General features: G+C 37.8%; 2 protein-coding genes across 2 annotated transcripts; both read left to right on the forward strand.

Moving 5' to 3' along the window:
- Positions 1-2,569: 2,569 nt before the first annotated feature.
- LOC139964669 (nose resistant to fluoxetine protein 6-like) lies at positions 2,570-17,806 on the forward strand. The gene is made up of 16 exons (XM_071966479.1): positions 2,570-2,590; positions 3,456-3,692; positions 4,187-4,329; positions 6,275-6,368; positions 6,767-6,872; positions 7,222-7,442; positions 8,476-8,661; positions 9,044-9,140; positions 10,273-10,365; positions 10,640-10,802; positions 11,957-12,036; positions 12,560-12,673; positions 14,014-14,143; positions 15,531-15,720; positions 15,963-16,105; positions 16,921-17,806. Exons 2-16 carry the CDS (start codon positions 3,479-3,481, stop codon positions 17,032-17,034), a joined length of 2,088 nt encoding a protein of 695 aa, XP_071822580.1. The 5' UTR covers positions 2,570-2,590; positions 3,456-3,478; the 3' UTR covers positions 17,035-17,806.
- A 1,508-nt stretch (positions 17,807-19,314) lies between these two features.
- On the forward strand, positions 19,315-20,040 carry LOC139964971 (uncharacterized). Its single transcript, XM_071967088.1, has one exon. It carries the CDS (start codon positions 19,315-19,317, stop codon positions 20,038-20,040), a length of 726 nt encoding a protein of 241 aa, XP_071823189.1.
- Positions 20,041-20,114: the final 74 nt, after the last annotated feature.

Here is a 20,114-nt window from a genome sequence, read left to right on the forward strand (position 1 = left end):
GGCCTCCATAATACGGCCCTGCATGTCAGGGTAGTTAAGCTTCTTATAATTTACTGGAGGCATGCAGGTTTAGTACGGAGTAGTCCTACAAGGCGGTGGCGGTCTGCTTAAAATGGCTAAAGGAAACCCGCATAAGCATGGAATAAGTGAAGTATGAAAATGCAATCCGCGTAGTCATGGTTTAAGAAAGGTAAAAGGCGGTTTGAATGTCGTTTGGAGACTTTTGGTTTTAAATTGAAATACACAATGACAGAAATCTTAGTGTCTTTTATTTCAGCTACCACCTATACTTCTTTTATTGTTGAAGACACTTTTGGTCTATTATATTTGGGACTGTTAAAAGAAAAACTCTCTCTTGTTGTGTCGGAATATAAATACAATCGTGCGGTTGAATTTCTCCTGAATAGCCATCTTGACCAAACTATTCCATTCGGCAGCTCGACTTCACCATTTTTCAGGACATTTTGATAAGCCAAACTGGTGGCGCTGTTTAACTAAAACTAATGATCACCGCCATTTGTATTAAATCAGCATTCCTCGCCCGAACCTAATCTATCCTGAGAATCTAAAGTCTCGGAGCCAGTTTCTATCCTGCTCCCGACAAATTCTCCCCTTCTCCATCCTCCTTAATCATTCCAATGTGCGTAATTAGTTCAATAAGCCATTCTGCTCCTCCAAAAAAAATGGTATTTTCCGCTGACAAAATCGTAGTTTTCCGCTGAAAACTTTGGTGTGCGGAAAGCACCGTGTTTTGTTTAATACCAGTGAAACATTCTTTTAGCATGTCAACGTTTCTTCTAGATTCAGTTTGCATCGTGAGACTTTCTAAGCAAACCATCTAAACCATCTTTAAAAAAAAAGATAAATATTTCGACACGACCTAAGTTCAAGTCGTTATATCTAAGTTCCAAAATATGTGAATAGCCTTTTGCGTACTGAACAACTATTGTACTGATGTATCATAATATCTTACTTAATGCCTGGTACACCATGTCCGACTATAAGTATTTTTTTAATTAAAATACTTAGTTATACTTCTATAAAAAAAATATATACCCACAGAATAATATACCCACAGAAATAATAACACCGGAAACTCAGGAGATATGAAGTACGTCGATTAGTTAGAGTACCACTTACGATGCCATTGATACCCAGAAATACTCGTCATGTCGTGAGTATATATATATATAAATATATATATATATATATCTATATATATATATATATATATATATATATATATATATATATATATATCAGTTTCCCAGTAAAAACAGTTTTCCGGTGGCTGAACATTTTAATCTTCCACAACACAATATCGTTTGTCTTAAGTTTGCCATATTAAAAGAAACTTAAAGTACGTTCACACTGTCATGGTCTCAATAAGGATATGGCTTTTCTTTCCGGGTTCAAGCACTTTGAGCAGTCTTGGGCTTACGGTAAAGTTCATGAGAGCAGGGAGTTGTTCCATAACAACTCCTTGATGAGAGTACCATTTACGACGACACGATCTCTAGCGCAAGTCTGGCGCCGGTGTATCATACTGTTGACATTCGACTTGGAATACATGTGAAGTGGATAGCAACAACTAACGTAAAAGGAAATACTCGTCATCTTGTGATTAGACTTGAAACTGAGAATCAAACGCATGATTCAGTGTGAGGCTAGTTGTTGACGGGCTTGTGGAACAACGAGTACAGCAAACAAGTAAGCAGTCTTCTTTCGGTATGTATAATCTTATTTGGTCGTTTAAAGAAGATATTAAACCAATTTATCATCTTATTCTTAGCCTATGGTAGAGTTCTTTGTGATTAAAGAAAGAAAGAAAGACATTACCCCCAAATTTGTCATTTTCTCTATCTTGTGATGTCATAGTGCCACAATGGCATCTGAAAACTTTTAGGGTCTTTGTTTTTGGCTTTTTGTTTCTTTCAATATTTTCAAATTAGAATGTACCACAAATTTCTGAATGTTTATTTTACTCCAGGAAACGGCGCTTTTTAATTGCAAGTAGTTCTCTATTTCCGGGTAAAAGAGTCCTGTGTAAATATGTTTTTCATAATCTCTTACCAGGAAAAGGGAGGAAATATTGTGCCTTCATTTAAGAAAACAGGGTTGTTCTAATCTACGAAAAGGGGTCACTTTTGGGGTTTTACAAAAGAAATTGAAGTTAAATTTCAATGGGTTTTCCACAATTCTGGCAGCACCTGACCACCCCGCCCCGACCCCTGTTCCGTCTGCCCGGCTCCACCGTCCATGTTTTCATTGCTACTATTTATAAGGCGTCATGCTCTGTATCCACTTGAGTAATATGAATACAAAATCACATCGGTGCCGACTTCTATTTAGCTGTGTATTTCATTTGTGAAATAAATTAGAAAAATAAATAAGATGTTTGATATTTTGCAGTGTCACAAACACATACAAAAATAAACAATATAGGTAATTTTTCTCGCGATCAAAACTTATCATTTTGGCCTAATTTTTGGGAATGCAGTATAGTTTGTTATTTGATGTGACGATTTTCGTACACTCCTCTTAATAGGGGCCGTTGTATCATTCCATAGACATTCGACTTGGAATACAGGTGAAGTTGATAGTAACAACTAAGGAAATAATCGTCATCTTGTGATTAGACTTGAAACTGAAAATCAAACGCATGATTCAGTGTGAGGCTAGTTTTTGACAGGCTTGTGGAACAGCGAGTACAGCAAATAAGTAAGCAGTTTTCTTTCGGTATGTAGAATCTTATTTTGTCGTTCAAAGAAATTATCAAACTAATTTATCATCTTATTCTTAGCCTATGATAGAGTTCTTTGTGATTAAAGAAAGAAAGAAAGAAAGACATAGCCCCCAAACAGATAAGAAAAATTGTTTTTTCTTCGTTTGGGAGTTGAATCCTATTGTTTTAAAATCGTGTCTGGTGGCTGTCATTTTGTCAATCTTGTGATGTCATAATGCCACAATGGCATCTGAAAACTTTTAGGGTCTTTGTTTTTGGCTTTTTGTTTCTTTCAGTATTTTCAAATTAGAATGTACCACAAATTTCTGAATGTTTATTTTTCTCCAGGAAACGGCACTTTTTAATTGCAAGTAGTATTTCTGGGTAAAAGGGTCATTTGTAAAAAAAAATATTTCTATTTAGCTGTGTATTTCATTTGTGAAATAAATTAGAAAAATAAAAAAGATGTTTGATATTTTGCAGTGCACAAACACATACAAAAATAAACAATATAGGTAATTTTTTTCGCGATCAAAACAATTTTTTTGGGCAATACAGTATAGTTTGTTACTTGATGTGACGATTTTCGTATACACTCCTCTTAATAGCGTAATTTGTAAACATCGTTGAAACGCTGATTCCAGTCTCAATCAAAATTACCCTTCAAGTGATATTCTTCCACCTCCTGTTTATGCTATTTTCCTTTGTTTGTCTCTTGAATCAAGCATAGACAATAAACATTACGACTCAGCCATGATCTTCTCCACCAAGTTGTTGAGCTATTTGCTAGTTATCGTGATCACTGCAGAGGTAATTCATTGTGAAACTGTTAACAATGATCCTGGTAAGAAAGAAAATGATGTTGAAGATATCAAGAATCATATTACGTATCAGGAAGGCGATGGTAGTACCTGCAAGAACGAATTGTACAACGTATTGTACAATGCAACAAACGCGCAAGTGGCAGGTAAGTCTTTGACTGAGCACGACACTTCAGAGAGTCATGTGCTTTAAGGAGTAAGAGTCTCGTGATTGCTCGCCAAGTGACACGGTTTTTTAATATTTCTAAAGAAAGGGCATGGATTGATATTTCATACAAAAACAAAACGTTGTTTGTAAAATATCAGATACCATAATTGCATTGATGTGAAACCGCCCAAATAACATAACAAATGGTTATGAGCAATGAATCAAAAGTTTAAACTGACCGAATGAATTGATTATTTGGGCATATTTTCAGATATCGTTGTTGCAGCTGTAGTTTTGTTTTTGCTTGTATGTTAAGAGCATAAGTCGGTGTCTGTCTGTCTGTTTTTCTGTTTGTTTGTCTGACTGCTTCTATACCTAACTGCTCGTCTGTCATCGTCTTTCTCTTTCTCCGGCTCTTTTATGTCTAAAATATAAAATATATATATTTTAATTATCTTCTTACTCATTTATTTTTATTTATTCCGCATCCAGCTCTTAATGCTTTCGGGATACCTAATACCGGATTACTAGCAGGTACCAGAAGCTGGTACGGACATTTCAGTGGTTGCACAGAACTACCAGATTTCCAGTACTGTATGCTAACTGTGCATGTCAACATAGCAACTCTCTCAATGGTAATATTGCAAACACGCAGTCTTCACTTAACGTTATCCAATCATTTATACGTGTTTGTTGTATATTCATAGTTGCATGTTCATATAGCTGCATGTTCATAGCCAATAGCCTGCACCCACCCAAGCAATTATCCACACTCTCGTTAGGAAATATACATACAAATGTTCTTGTTTGTGAAGGATTTATGCGCTGTAGTGTGTGTCAGCCAAACTCTGATAATAAGGTGCATCTGTCAATACTGGACATCGATAGGCCCCTCATCCTCCCTCTCCATCTTATGCCCCCTCCATCTTATACCCCCCTCCATCTTACGCCCCCTCCTCTAAATCTTAAACCTGTGCCGAGGATCAGGATTAGCATTCACCGACAAGGGTAACAGAGATGTGTGACTGTGGGGAGGGGGGGGGGGTGTTTGTGTGGGTGTATGTGTACGTATAGTACGCTACTAACTCGGAATATGCTTAATAACAGGGGCTGGGAGTCGTTATATGAGCCTATTTCGTCTCACGGAATCAACAATAAAATACTTTTTTCAGTTTTCTATTGTTTTGAAATGACCTATGAAACCTTACCCTGTAATATAAATATATATATATATATATATATATATATATATATATATATATATATATATATATATATATATAGGCCTATATATATATAGGCCTATATATATATATAGGCCTATATATATATATAGGGTAAGGTTTCATAGGTCATTTCAAAACAGTAGAAAACTGAAAAAAAAAGTATTTTATTGTTGATTCCGTGAGACGAAATAGGCTCATATAACGACTCCCAGCCCCTGTTATGAAGCATATTCATATATATATATATATATATATATATATATATATATATATATATATATATATATATATATATATATATATATATATATATATATATATATAAGCGGGCCTCTGGACGTTCGGTCGGCGTCCGTGGCCTGGTTGGTTGGGGTGTCTGCGTACAAAGCGGGAGGCCCGGGTTCGAATCCCGGGGGAGGCTGGAAGTTTTTTCACTGTTCTGGATTTTCCTTCTCATTACGTTTTCAATTATATATATTCTTTTGCCTTTGTCGTTTACCTCCATTTCATTGACATAAAGTATGTTGAATGTATCTCTTTCGAGATCCGGCTTTGGGAATCACAAATGATTTTCGAGTTGGTTAGCATCATGTTTGATCAATGGTGTGGGGCAGGATATGTCACCAAAGACGGAGCTGGTATTGTTCGATGCGGGCGTCGGACGCCTGTAGTGGGATTTCGGCCTTCCTTGCCGGCTTAGGGCCTCTAGACGTGCGGTTGGCGTCCGTGACCTGGTTGGTTGGGGTGTCCGCGTACAATGCGGGAGGCCCGGGTTCGAATCCCGGGGGAGGCTGGAAGTTTTTTCACTGTTCTGGATTTTCCTTCTCATTACGTTTTCAATTATATATATTCTTTTGCCTTTGTCGTTTACCTCCATTTCATTGACATAAAGTATGTTCAAAGTATCTCTTCCGAGATCCGGCTTTAGGAATCACAAATGATTTCGAGTTATTTAGCATCATGTTTGATCTCTAGAAGTGGGCAAATATGTCACCAAAACAGAATCAGTATTGTTCGATATGGGTGACTAACGCCTACAGTGGAATTACGACCTTCCTTACCGGTTTCGAACCTCTGGACAATCAATCAGCGTCCATCGCCTAGTGGTTAGGGTGTCCACATATAAAGCGGCAGGAGGCCCGGGTTCGAATCCCGGTGGAAGCTGGACGTTTTTTCACTGTTCTGAATTTTCCAACTCACTACAGTTTAAATTATATATATATATATATGTATATATATATATATATATATATATGTTTATATATATATATATATATATTTATATCTATATTTATATATTAACAACTTTAAGCTGTTTTATGATTTTGGTTTATTTCTCCGATTACTTAATCAGACGGAGTTACATCAACTTTCCATAAGATGGGGAATTTGTGCACCGAAGATCTGTTCAGATAATGGCATACACGATAACGTGGAAATGCTCACTAGTAAGTCGTGCATAATGGATGTAACAAGATAAAAGATGTCGCTTGATACCGCATATACAGAACAACAATGGTACTGTCATTGGAGAAAATGACAGGTATTGAAATATCTATCAACATTTGTTTCATATGGAAAGATCAATCATCAGTTGTCAGGGAACCTCACACTGGATGGGGTTGAAGGGGGTGGTCCACCAAATAACAGCAATGATTTTCAACACCACTGAAATATTGGTCTGACTCCTACCACTGCCCTCCTCTCATAACTGTTCAATGTAGATAGTAGATACAGTCTCTGAAGAACTTGCATTCAAACATTTTTCTACAACATACATCTTTGAGGTTAGATCTCTCCTCGGTATATATTGATATGCATTTTTCTTTCGTTCCTTTCAATGTAGCATATCTACGTTCCAGTACCGGTGTGAATTTAACCGGTGTATCATCTAAAGCCTACTGTGTACAGAATAATCGAGTACCGTATTCCTCCGGTTTTTATATTACAGGGTAAGGTTTCATAGGTCATTTCAACACAATAGAAAACTGAAATTTTTTTTTTATTGTTGATACCGTCAGACGAAATAGGCTCCCAGCACCTGTTATGAAGCATATGCCGAGTTAGTTGCGTACTATACGTACACATACACCCACACACACACCCCCCCCCCCCAACACAGTCACACACACACACACATATATATATATATGTATATATATATATATATATATATATATATATATATATATATATCCACTCAATCGCTCTTTGGGTACATACCATTTTCAATTGACAACCACTAATAACTACCACGTAAATTGTCATGTAAAACGTTTTAAATGTTCCGTCCTTTTGCAGGGGAGTCTTTGGATTAATATGTATTTTGATGATCATTGGTTCTATGATTGATATTATTGATGATGATGATGATGATGATGATGATGATAATGAAGTTAAGGACTCACATGGTACAGAAACAGAAGAATCATTGCCACTTATGACGTTAGCAATAGATAAAGATGAAGAAAAGGAAGCAATACAAGAGATGAATAAACAATCGGTGAAAGGAAAAGTAGCTGGTAGGCATGTTTGTCTTGTTTTTTATTTAGTTTTTATCTTTTTTATTCTGATACTTACCAGGTAGGGAATCTTCCATTGGAAGATAATCAAGTAAGCTCATGGAATTTGATACGAGATACTACAAATGTTACGCAATGTTGTTAATTGACTGTTTTAGCGCAAAATTCATGAATAAAGGAGGGTTACAGTATTTTTCAAAATCATTCAATAAGTCGCTGGAAAATCGTGCATTTGCGTGACGTCCCCGTTTATACTTGATCAAGTTTAATCATAATGAATCTATGCAAATGTTAGGCTGGTATCTATCTCAGTTATATCTAACCAAAATACATAACTTTGTTGAATTGATTGAATTTATAAAATTGAATACTTTCCAATTTAAAATCGAAAAGTCACTTGTCACGTACTTTGCATTTCTCCTATCTTATCCTATAAATATATACTCTTTAATCACTCATTTAGAAGAACTTAATTTTATTTAATTTATTATTAATTATTTAAAAATATATGCTTACTTTTTTACATGCTAAATAACTTAAACAGTTTGTTGTAAATTGTATATGAAACAGTATATGAAAATGGCAGTATCGATCATATCATGTTAAATGAAAAGATTCATCATTTTGTAAAAAGGTGTTGAATTTTTTTTAAGTTAATAGGTTAAGTGATAATTTTGTTGCAACTACATGAGAGGTTGACGACATAGCAAATGCTTAAGAATTGATATAATTTCGTTGAAAATTGTAAGTTATAAACTTAATATCCATTCAACATTTCGCAGAAAAAGTCTTACCTTCCTCCATATGAACACGTTTTCATTTCGACGACACAAACAGCATGCCCACATGGATAAGATGTGAATCAAGTAAGAGACTGACATGTAAGAGACTGACTTCGGTCAGCTTGCGGCCTTGATAAGCCAATGAGGCTTCTTCGCGAGTTCCTGCTTGCAGGAGGATCTAATATACATATACACAAGTACTGGATCAATTCAACTCAATGACTCCTTTCTTTCTCTCTACGTTTCTCCAGCCACCATAAAACAAATACTTTTGTCGTTTGCGTTTAATCGCAACTTGTCCAAGTTAACTGTTGTCGGTTCTGACGGTAATCGAAACATCGGATGTTTACACGGTATTCGAGTAATCTCCATGGTGTGGATAGTGCTGTTACACGTGTGCGTTGCAATAGATAAGAAGTTAGGATATCTCGATATGTGTAAGTTATAGTACAATACTAGCTATTCATTATCATACTTGACAACTTGTTGAACATACTCCAATCTCTGATTGGAACGTTGTCGCCAGTTGACCGTTGATTAACCGATGGATAATATACGGTTAAACTCACAGGCGGATGGATATAAAATTGAATTACGTTTCGCAATCATTTTAAAGTCGTCTACCGTATCGCTGATTTTCAACCTACACAGGTGTTCAAAATTAATGATCTTGCGGTTATTAATTTCGACCCCAGGTTCCATAGGATATGGTACGTAGCGATTAAATTGTAACACAAGTTATTATTCTACCGTGACGATATCGAGTGCGCATGCTCAAAACCTAACTTACGTGTGTGTACTTTCCATCTATATAAACAGTTAACCCACATGACGGATGGAGGATGTTTAGATCAGCCTCCTACCAGATAATTATATACAACGGTTCTTTACCTGTAGATACTTTTCTCTTTTTAAGGTAAGTTTATACATAGTAAACAATACATATTCTTTGCGTACATGCTACAGCAGACAATATGTTTTGCCGGAATTTCGAAGCGACCACACCATTTGTCCTACAGAAAAATATTCAATATGGACACTATGGTGATTTATTCATTAAAGTGTATATTAACATTCCTTCTTCCAATATCTCCTCCTCCTTCTACTTCTCCTCATCATGTATACTCATACTTCTCCTCTTCTTCCTGCCTCCTCTTCTCCAGTGTTCCTCTTCCTGTTCCTGCAGTCTCTACTTGTACTGCTTCTTCTCATCTTTCTCCGCTTCTCGCTTCTTCTCTTCTTTTACCTTCTCTTCCCATTCCTTCTTCCTATATCTCCTCCTTTTCCTTCTCCTCATTGTGTCTTTTCATACTTCTCTCTTCGTCTTGCCTCCTCTTCCCCAGTGTTCCTGTTCCTCCAGTCTCTGCTTTTCCTGCTTCTCCTCATCTTTCCCAGCTTTCTACACTTCTCACTTCTCTTCTTTTCAATCCACTTCCCATCCCTTCTTTCATATCTCCTCTTCCAGCTCATTCTCTTCTGCCTTATCTTTGTATTCCTCTTCCATCTCTCCTCTTCTCCAGTGTTCCTCTTCCTGTTCCTACAGTCTCTCCTTTTCCTGCTTCTCCTCATCTTACTCCGCTTTTTAAACTTTTCGCTTCTTCTCTTCTTTTCGCTCCTCTTCCCATCCCTTCTTCCTATATATCATCCTCCTCCTCCTTCTCCTTATCTTTTTTATTCCCCTTCCTTCTCCGCCTCCATCTCCGCCTTATCTTTCCTTTCCTCCTCTTCATTCACGTATCACATGGGATACGTCACCTACAAAAGTCATTTTACTTGCCTAACGTTATAGACCTACAACGATTTACATTACAGAGGTAGAGTAAGGCTACTTTGCAGATAAGATGGCGGGTGGAAGTTGTTATTACCACGGAGAGATTTCAATGAATTACCGACTAACTGCATCTTTTATTTCGCGAAGAAATATCCTACATCATATTCCGAACCGAATAATGAACTAATGTACATGAAAACATGGAAAGATTATTAAATATGTGAAGAATGGATAACCCATAGTTTTTTTAAACTGATGTTGTATTTTTCATTTCTAGCGGCCTTTTAGTTTGTTACGCCACTCTATTTAAACTGGAAAAGAACAATGGAAGTCTTTTCTGGCCTTGGCTTTTCCTGCACAGATACATAAGGTATGAAACTATGAAACAGAAGTGAGATTAGGATAATATGAAAATGAACTCGATATATAGCCTCAGCTCCCCTGGGCCCTTCTCATCTCCCCCTTACACCCATCCTCCCTACCCTTCCCCTACCCCTCCTCGTGTTTAGGTAATGAAATACAATAAACCGATGACGTGTTCAAAGATTTAAAACACATTCTCTACCTAAGTCCTCAAATTTCAATCTAAATGCTTGGAAATGAAAGAAAGTATAACGGTCATCTGTGCCCCGCCCTTTCTATAGATTGACACCAATACTGGCCGTTGTCATGGCAATATGGGTATTTGTTGCACCCCATACGTACTGGGGACCAATGATGGACATTTTAATGGACAGGTCAACTTGTGAGAGTTACTGGTGGACGAATTTATTATACATTCAGAATTTTTTCCAGGATTCCAGTCATGTGAGTATTTATTACAAAGACTGAAGTTTTTTTTTTATTGTGGTTGTAGACATGCGCAAAATTTCACTTATACTTGGTTAATACGCACATAGAAGATGATCAATATTTTCAACATGAGATCTGTTGACATTATGTTATGATATTATGTTATGTTCTATGTGTACCATTCATCAACACTACTCTCACAAAAGAATTGATCAAGAACGTTTGAATGAGGTACCAACTGTGCACACGAGCAAGTAACACTATTCCTGTTTTTTTTTTGGGGGGGGGGCAGAGATCTAAAGAAGTAGGTGGGAGGAAATTCTGAACGTCCCAACGCCCCTTACATCCTATAGCCTTATTGCGTACCGTTCGTGTATTATTCTTTACCGAAACGCCCATCAGATCACTTAGTCTACTGCACCTTGTACATATTCTTTCCCTATACAAACGCCCTCAAACTGTCAGACTTGACAAAAACATGTCTGTGTTTCATGTATCATCCTTCATCGAAACGCTAATAAGACCACTTAGTCTACTGCACCTTGTACATATCTTATTCTTTCCCTATACAGACGCCCTCAAACTGTCAGACTTGACCAAGAATGTGTCTGTTTTCATGTAACATTCTTTACCGAAACGCCCATCATATCGCTAAGCTTTCTGTATTATTCTGTACCTATAGGCCCTCCGAAGTTACAATTACTGTGTCCCATTCGTCTATCGTTATTTACTAATACAAACGCCCTCAGACAAACCAGACCTGATTATAAATGTATCTTTTTCATATATCATTCTTCACTGAAACGCCCTCCAACCTTCAACTTATACTACCATAGTCTCATCTACAAACTCCCCCAGACCTTACATATTGTCCCTTGGGGGGGGGGGGGTTGAGAGAGGGGCTTCGTGTATCATTCTTTACTCAAATTTCCCTCAGACCACTAAGCCTGTCTTGTATCTTGCGTACGTGTATATTATAATATTTTACTGTTTCTTTTGGGGGGGAGGTGTTGGAGTGGGGGGGCGGGAGGGGTTGTGTAGCATTCTTTACCACAACGCCGCTCGGGCCACTGAGCTTAAACTGTATCTTGCGTGCCCTGTTCATTATTCTCTAGTTATATTGGACCTATATGCTAATCATTGCCTTGTTTGTGCATTATTCTCCACAGTGTTTTGAAGTAGCTTGGTATCTAAGCGTAGACATGCAGCTCTTCCTTGTGAGCCCGTTCATAATTTACTCACTCTACAGGTAAATCTATTGAGGGATTTTACATTACGTCCATTAATATATATAAACATATATAAGCGGGAGGCCCGGGTTCGATTCCCGGTGGAGGCTGGAAGTTTTATCACTGTTCTGGATTTCCCAACACACTACAATTTTAATAATATATATATCATTTATGTAAAAGTTCAGTCATTTGGCGTCGACTTTATATATTCGCCTGTATTTTACAGTTTCTGTTCCCTCATTAGTATCAAGGCAAAGCCCTCTCGCACGGTTTTTTCCCCCAACAAATTAACCCCTGGTAATTCACTCACCGGCCACCACAATGAGCCACATCGACGTATCTCCTGCGGAACTTCCCGTATGGTGCATTAAACAAACTGGCGAACATAATGTATATTTAAAGTTACCTCAGAGGTTACTCACGTCAGGACTCGAACCGTTAAAAAGTTCATTTCCTTTCCATTGGACCTCCACTCACACACACAATAAACACGTTTTCGTATTTTCTCCTTCATTTCATCACAATAAATTTCCTCCACAGATCACAAAGGATGGGATTGCTTTTGATTGCTGTTCTGGTAAGCGCTAGTGTGATCATCAATGGGATAATAGTAGCTGAGTATAATTTTTATGCGTCAACAGCAGCTAATATCAGGTGAGTAAATATATATACGTCAATGTATCAGTTGTCATAATACATATCACTAATGATGTAAACGTCATTTCAACACGAAGTATAAACATTGTTCAAAATAAACTCTTTATATAAAACAGAACAATGATAAACTTACGACCAGTGTGCACGATAACATGAAGAGCAGTATCAAAAAAATGACAAGGGGGGGGGGGGGAGGGGTATTTCATCTGTCACTTCTAACTGGATTCTAAATTAATTTAACCTAAAATACAGTAACGCGTTGTTTACTTAATGTAGAGGTATGTTTATTGTTACGAAGTCCAGATATTATGAATTGGGGAAATGAACGCAAGAAAGTAGATAAGAGAATTTTATATTCTAAGATTTGGTTCTTTTGTACAGTGCTTTTGAGCATGTTTTACTTCTACTTTTATTGCTGTTGTTATTACGTTAAGGTTTTCTTAAGTTTGGTAATTTTATATTCAAGGTATTGGTTCTTTTGTACAGTGCTCTTGAGCATGTTTTATTTCATGATAACAGCACTTTAATATATGGTATTTATTATTTATTTATTATTAAGAGAGGAAGTGTTTAAGAAATAATCTAATCAGTGTCTCTTGGGTAAAACAAATAACGAATAACATAAATATATTACGTACCGGTACTTCACTTTTAACTTAGTGCGCCGGAGGTACATCCGGTTGGCCGACTGCCGATGGGCTCCTCGTCGGCGTGTCACGTCACAGGGAAGTCGGTGATCGCATAAGTTACATAGAGGGCGTGTCCGGAAGCTTCAGGAAACCGTAAAGTAAATAACTGTTCAGGAAGAGAATATGTCCAAAAGAGAATCGGTCCAAAAGGTGGTAGCAAAAGTGGAGCAAGTAAGAGTCAAACACAGACGGGTTGGTAGTATAGAGAAAGGCCGGAACGGAAAGGTTTATTTTAATGGGTAGGCAGTCCTCATAGTGAATTTAACGTGGTGTGACGGACAGGCTGGTGCCACTAGGAGAAGAGCCCGAGCCTCACTTTGAAAACTAATTTATACCATTAAATAAGTTTACTCGACCGTAACTTGATTGTGCTCTATGCTAACAAATTAGTATAATAATAGTAAATACCAGCAATGAGCGTGGCAAACTCTTAAAGTAATATGTACAAAACAGCAATTAGCACGGCAAACTCTTAAAGTAACATGCTACATCCTAACAATATTCATAAGGTTTTAAAGTATGCAGTAGTGTAGGCTATCCATTTATTTGAAGTTAAAGTTTATATAATCAGTATGGATGAACAGTAAAAAAGATATTCAAAGCAAATACAAAATATTAACAAGTACCCTTTGTTTTCTTCCGTTTTAGGTTATTTGGAGGAGATTATTTTGATATAATATATACTAAACCATACATCAGAATGCAGGCCTACCTCGTTGGTATGGTGGTTGGGTTTATTATATACAAAGCAAAGGACAAAGAAATCATATTACCTAAGGTAAGTAGTGTAGCCTCTTAGTGAACTACACGGGTCGCGGTTGAAAACGCGCCAACCACAAGAAATGACTTCTGGAATAATCTTCTGGTCTTTGACCTTAATTTCCCAATCGGTTACAGGCGGTTTACTGTAAAAAAAAAAAAACAATAGTAAAACTTGGCAATAACAAAAGCTTACTATAACTAGGATAATAAAAACTTTGTTAGCACTGCCTACACTAGTAATATCGTTTTTAAATAGCGTCCTCTTCTATGGAGTTGACTGGATGTAACATATGAACACAAAATGACCGGGTACCACACGACAACGAGCTGTCGTGCCGCGTGTATAAGATGCAGCAACCTCCAACCAAAGCAATCTTTATAATCGCCCTACCAGCATAAGTGCAGAAATATGACCCAAGGTTACACAATAACCATAAAATAGCTTTCCATCGAGATGATTATACATATGACCCGCTCAGACAAACGATTTACTTTAGAGAAGTACAGGAGAAAACATAAGACATAATCAAAGAACGGTAGATTGGCCCACCTGTAAACATAATATGTAACACAGAGAAACATCAAAATGCTTGCGGGCCCTACCCAATAATCTAGTTTCTGAATTCAAGCTTTAGGATAATGTCTGATTAATTATACTAATCCTGTAGAGGGGAAACGGTGGAAACCTTGAATAACCCTCCAACTGTTAGGCAACCATGGAAACAAGGAAAATGGATGTAAAATCTTTTCGAGTTACTTATGTAGTTTTTTACGTGACTTAGTGTTTGACTTTTTCTAACAAATAATTTTTGGTGGCGCAATACACAATTGCTGTGCCATTACAAGTACCAGCTTTGGTCTCATACACCGAAAGATACATTTGCCATCTCATCATTGTCATGATCTTTGTCATCTTCAGTGTAGCATCACCATATCAGTCGTCGTAGTCGTCGTCATCATCATTCATCATTCATCATTCATCATTCATCATCATCATCATCATCATCATCATCATCATCATCATCATCATCATCATCATCATCATCATCATCATCATCATCATCATCATCATCATCATCATCATCATCATCATCATCATCATCATCATCATCATCATCATCATCATCATCATCATCATCATCATCATCATCATCATCATCATCATCATCATCATCATCATCATCATCATCATCATCATCATCATCATCATCATCATCATCATCATCATCATCATTTCTCCCCTTCCCGGCCTATCTTATATTGTTTCTTATTCCGATTTGGATTACCACAATGGATGTATTAGGCAGATCCGACGATATAGGCAAAGCTCAGTCAACAAATTTCCAAGCTTCTAGTCACCCCTGTTGTCATGGCAATATATTTCTTTCATTCTCCCCCATCAGCCCGTTGTTGTGATTGGTTGGTTGGTTGCTACGTCACTGACTGCAACCGTTCTCTGTGTTACCATTAATCACCATACGATAAACCCATCACTTGGTAAAGTAGTTGACGTCACGTACCAATCTCTGTATCGATTTGCATGGGGAGTGTTCCTGGCATGGGTCGTCATATACTGCCACCTTGTCAAATCAGGTAAACCATTTTTTACCTTTATCACCAATAATTGTTCCTCCAATAAACTTGCGACGAGAAGGTAACGTTTATTATTTATTGTTTATTATTATTATTCTTATATTTATTATGATGATCATGATGATCATGATGATCATGATGATCATGATCATCACCATGATGATGACGATGACGATGATCATCATCATCAACGTGGATAAATCTAGTATTAACCACAATTTGTTTTTGCTTTATACCTCCAGGGTGGATTAATAACTTTCTTAGTTGGCATGCCTGGGTACCATTGAGCCGTTTGTCTTACACGGTCTATCTCATTCATATCATAATACTTAGCACATTCATCGGCAATTTCGGGCTGCCATTTTACACTACTACTCCTATTATGGTAAGTATCAGTGGTATAGTCCAACGGGCGCTCGCCCCCAACATTCCCCTCCGCTCATTCAAGCCACTTCACCAATCATACACTTTCTTGTTCTTTGTAACCTCCTAAAAATACAAAGGAAACACTTTTAGAGGGACGGATCGTTTAAATAAAAACTTTAGCACAACGAATCGTCATTAATTCCAGTTTGTCAAGGAACACTCTTGCTGATGTTTGTGAATGCGTTGTGGTCAAGTGGTTAAGGCAGTGGATTTGTGATCTAAGGTTTGCAAGTTCGAGTCCTGACCAGATCATTATGCTGTGTTCTTGGGCAAGGCACTTAATCTCCATTGCCTCTCTTCACCCGGGTGTATAAATAGGGACTTTTGAGATAACTTGTAAATCTAGTTGACTACGTCGGTTTGTGGCTGCACCCTATTGGGAGTACCAACTTGCCCCCCGGGGCACACGTAGATGAAGTGCCCTAGGAAGGATTGTTTGAATTGTGCACACTTTGATGTGTGGGTGTGACAAGTTACCAATGACCAGGGGTTACGTGTTGCAAAGTCGTGGGAGGGGGCCTTGGCCTCAAACTTGACTGTTCACCTTTTTTGTCTGCCAAACGCTAGTTAGTTTCTTTGCTCAGCTTGTTTCAATTCTGTTGACAACTTCCTCCGAAAATCTCTTTTCAAAGATTTGTTTACAATTCAAGGTCAAAAAATTACTTTGCCTCCATCCAAACGTATTGATGTAAACCACTGTCCGTTTGATTTTATTAATTCACCCATTAATTAATTTTTGGTAAACTTCTTGTGTAATTTTTCTTCGTATTACAGATTTTGAACTCTGTAGCAGTGACGTGTGTATCGTTCATGTTTGCAGCTTTTCTTTATCTCTCTGTGGAACTTCCACTGGCCAATTTAGAGCAAAAGTATTTGCCAAGGCCATGAGCTATTGTAAGCTATTTTACTATTTCTCAGAACAAATGATGGTACTTCCATCAGAACATCGTGACAAAATTACAACTGAGCTGTCGAACTTTAAAATAAAGTTGGGCGTACGTGGATATACACCCAATGGAATGTTTCAAATGAGACGCATAGATGCCAAGTGCTGTATTATTACCTGATAGCCTGATTGAATTAAGCACTCTTAAGGTGTTTATTTTTTTTTTCATTTTTTATGATCAACATAATTCTATATACAAAAATCGTGAACAGAAAACTGCCTGAGAAATTAATCAACCAAAGACTTAATTTTAAGATTAAACTGAAACATTACATGGGTGAATATAATGCAGTTGAAAATTTATTTTGGAGACGGTTCAAATTTGGATTTACATTTCCTGATCTTAATTGTTTTCATACATTTATATAAGGCACTGGTGGCAAGTTTTAAATAATGTATTGCACTGATATTGCAGAATTGAGTTCTTAACTAGACGTTTCGATCCTAGCAGAATCTTCTTCAAAGGCTAAATGACAAGTAACAGTAACAGAAGGGACAAAAACACGCACAGAATACAGACAGGTTAATGAGCATGGTGAACACAAAGAGATGGATGTAAGGGGATTAGTAGACAAGGGATGGAGAAAAGGAAAAAAAACCAACAGGGGAAGAGGAGAGGTAGGAGATAAACAGTGGAGGGACAAAGAGAGGATTAAGGGAAGGGGGTAGGGAATAAACTGGAAAAGACAGAAAGATGTGGAGAAAAAAAGGGGTGGAAGAGAGCTATGAGAAGAGGAGTGATGGGGGGGGGGACACGGGCAGAAGGATGGGGGACAGAAGAAAAGTTAGTCCAGTTGGAGAACACTTTAACCTTCCCAACCATACCATTAACGACCCTACAGGGGAATGAATCCTTAGGTAGCCGTCCTGACCTAGTACGAATCAGCAGAGAGAGGCTGTGGATGCAACGCCTTCGCACCATCCAGCCTCATGGGCTTAACATTCAGGAAGGATATGACTATTTTTTTTTTGTCCCTTCTGTTACTGTTACTTGTCATTTAGCATTTGAAGAAGATCTTGCTAGGATCGAAACGTCAGGCCAACCTACTTTTACACATCCTCCTACACAGGCTCTCTAGTGGATAGCAGTTTGCTAACAGTTTTATTTTATTTTGAGTTCTTAACTAGTAAGAATAAAAACCATCTTCCTGATTGTTCAATGAAAACATAACTTACCCTCCCTCCTTCCCTCACCCACCCCTCCTCCCACTCCAAACCTGCTGCATTTTACAATGACAGAACAAAAGATCTTTTCTCGTCGTGTCTTCTTTTGTTCTTTTTATTGTCTTATGGTATACTTATCATTGTCTAAAGATAGTTGATGTAACAAGTTCCATTCGCAAGATATCATCCAACTTATTTCAAAATTATTGTAATTAAAGTATAGTTGATTTTCACATATTTTTTATATTGTTTTTAGACATTTCATACCTTCAAATTTAAACTTGGTTTAATTTCTCTACATTCTTGGGTCTGCTTATACTCTCTGTATCTTGTTTCATGTCTTGTCAGTAGTTAAAGGGTCTCCGTCAGTTAAGAAAATATTGTTGTAATTCCAATATCTGTGAAAAGACAATCAAAGACAAGAAATGTTTTTACTGGGATGTATACACCCTGCATAACCGTTGTTCTTAGGAATCAAGTGTTGTGTGTTCCTAATTGGAAAGGTTAACGAAAATCCAATTTTAATGACTGCTTGTGTCAATATAAATAACTAATCCTGGATCCGTTCCGAACTTCTTGTAAGAATCCTTGAAAGTAGAACTCTTAGTCACAGTATAACAAATTACTCTTTAAAATAGTAAATTAAGCTTTTGAAAAAGTACGGAAGCTGACAGAATCTACCATTACAGACTTTTCAATAATCTCCAAACATTTTCAGACTATATATAGTATATTGTTCATAATATCCTGATGTTATTCAAGTCTAATAATTTCTTGATTGCCCTTACAAAGTGGAAAGTAAACGTATTATGGCAACCACCCCCCCCCTCCATGCAACTCCACCCCCTCCCCTCGAAAATGAAATCAGAGTAAGAAAAGTAAAAGAGCACCAAATGAAAAGTCCATAACTTTAATCTGTGTATGGATAGAGCAACCAGTGTGATTCTACTCCTTGGCCAACAGCGATACCAAAGTTGATAGCTTGGAGTCCAATGTTGTTAGGATATGTCAGGAATGCATTTCCATCATGCATAGTCCTGCCACAGTTACTCTCCTCAATGGTGAAGCTACCGATCTGTATTTCAGGGTCTGTTACCAAGGCACTGACAATCTCAAGAAAGAGGAACCCTACTAAGCTGGATCTTATGTTTGGCAACACCAAACTGGCCGAAAAAGAGGAGCTGGAGATTCTGGGAGTCACAATTGACAGCAAGCTGACCTGGGCAAAACACATCTCCAAGGTATCATCCAGAGCTGGACAGAAACTGGGGTCCCTGAGGAAAGTTGCCAACAAATTGGACATCAGGGGACGAGCAACAGTCTACAAGGCTCAGGTCCGTAGCGTGATGGAGTATGCCTCTCTTTCATGGATGAGTGCCTCGCCCACAACCTTAGGACTACTTGACTCGATCCAGAAGAAGGCCCTTCGCATCATTGGCACAAGTGAGGAGAAAGTACGAACTGAGTTGAACATCTCATCTCTTCACCAAAGACGTCAGGTGGCAGCAGCGACTGTTCTCTATAAGATGCACACCAACTCGTGCCCACCGGACCTAAAGGCAATGCTACCACAACCCTTTGTAGCTACACGCTCTAGCTTGTCGATGCCCAGCCATGCTTTCACAGTACCAGTTTCGAGGACAGTCTCCACTGGCAGGACCTTCATTCCCTCTGCGGTACAAGTATGGAACAGCCTACCAGATAGCGTAGTTGGTGACATTTCTGACAACGGTGCTCAGTCCTTCAAGTGCAGGGTGCATCAGCATCTTATTTTCTGTGCCTGATGCTGTAGTAAGCCCCTCCCTTCTAGTTGTTCTAAGTTGCTGTGGACCACTGATTGGCCCATGTGGATTTTCTT

This window comes from Apostichopus japonicus, chromosome 23 (assembly GCF_037975245.1).
Source record: "Apostichopus japonicus isolate 1M-3 chromosome 23, ASM3797524v1, whole genome shotgun sequence".
Taxonomy (NCBI): Eukaryota; Metazoa; Echinodermata; class Holothuroidea; order Aspidochirotida; family Stichopodidae; genus Apostichopus; species Apostichopus japonicus.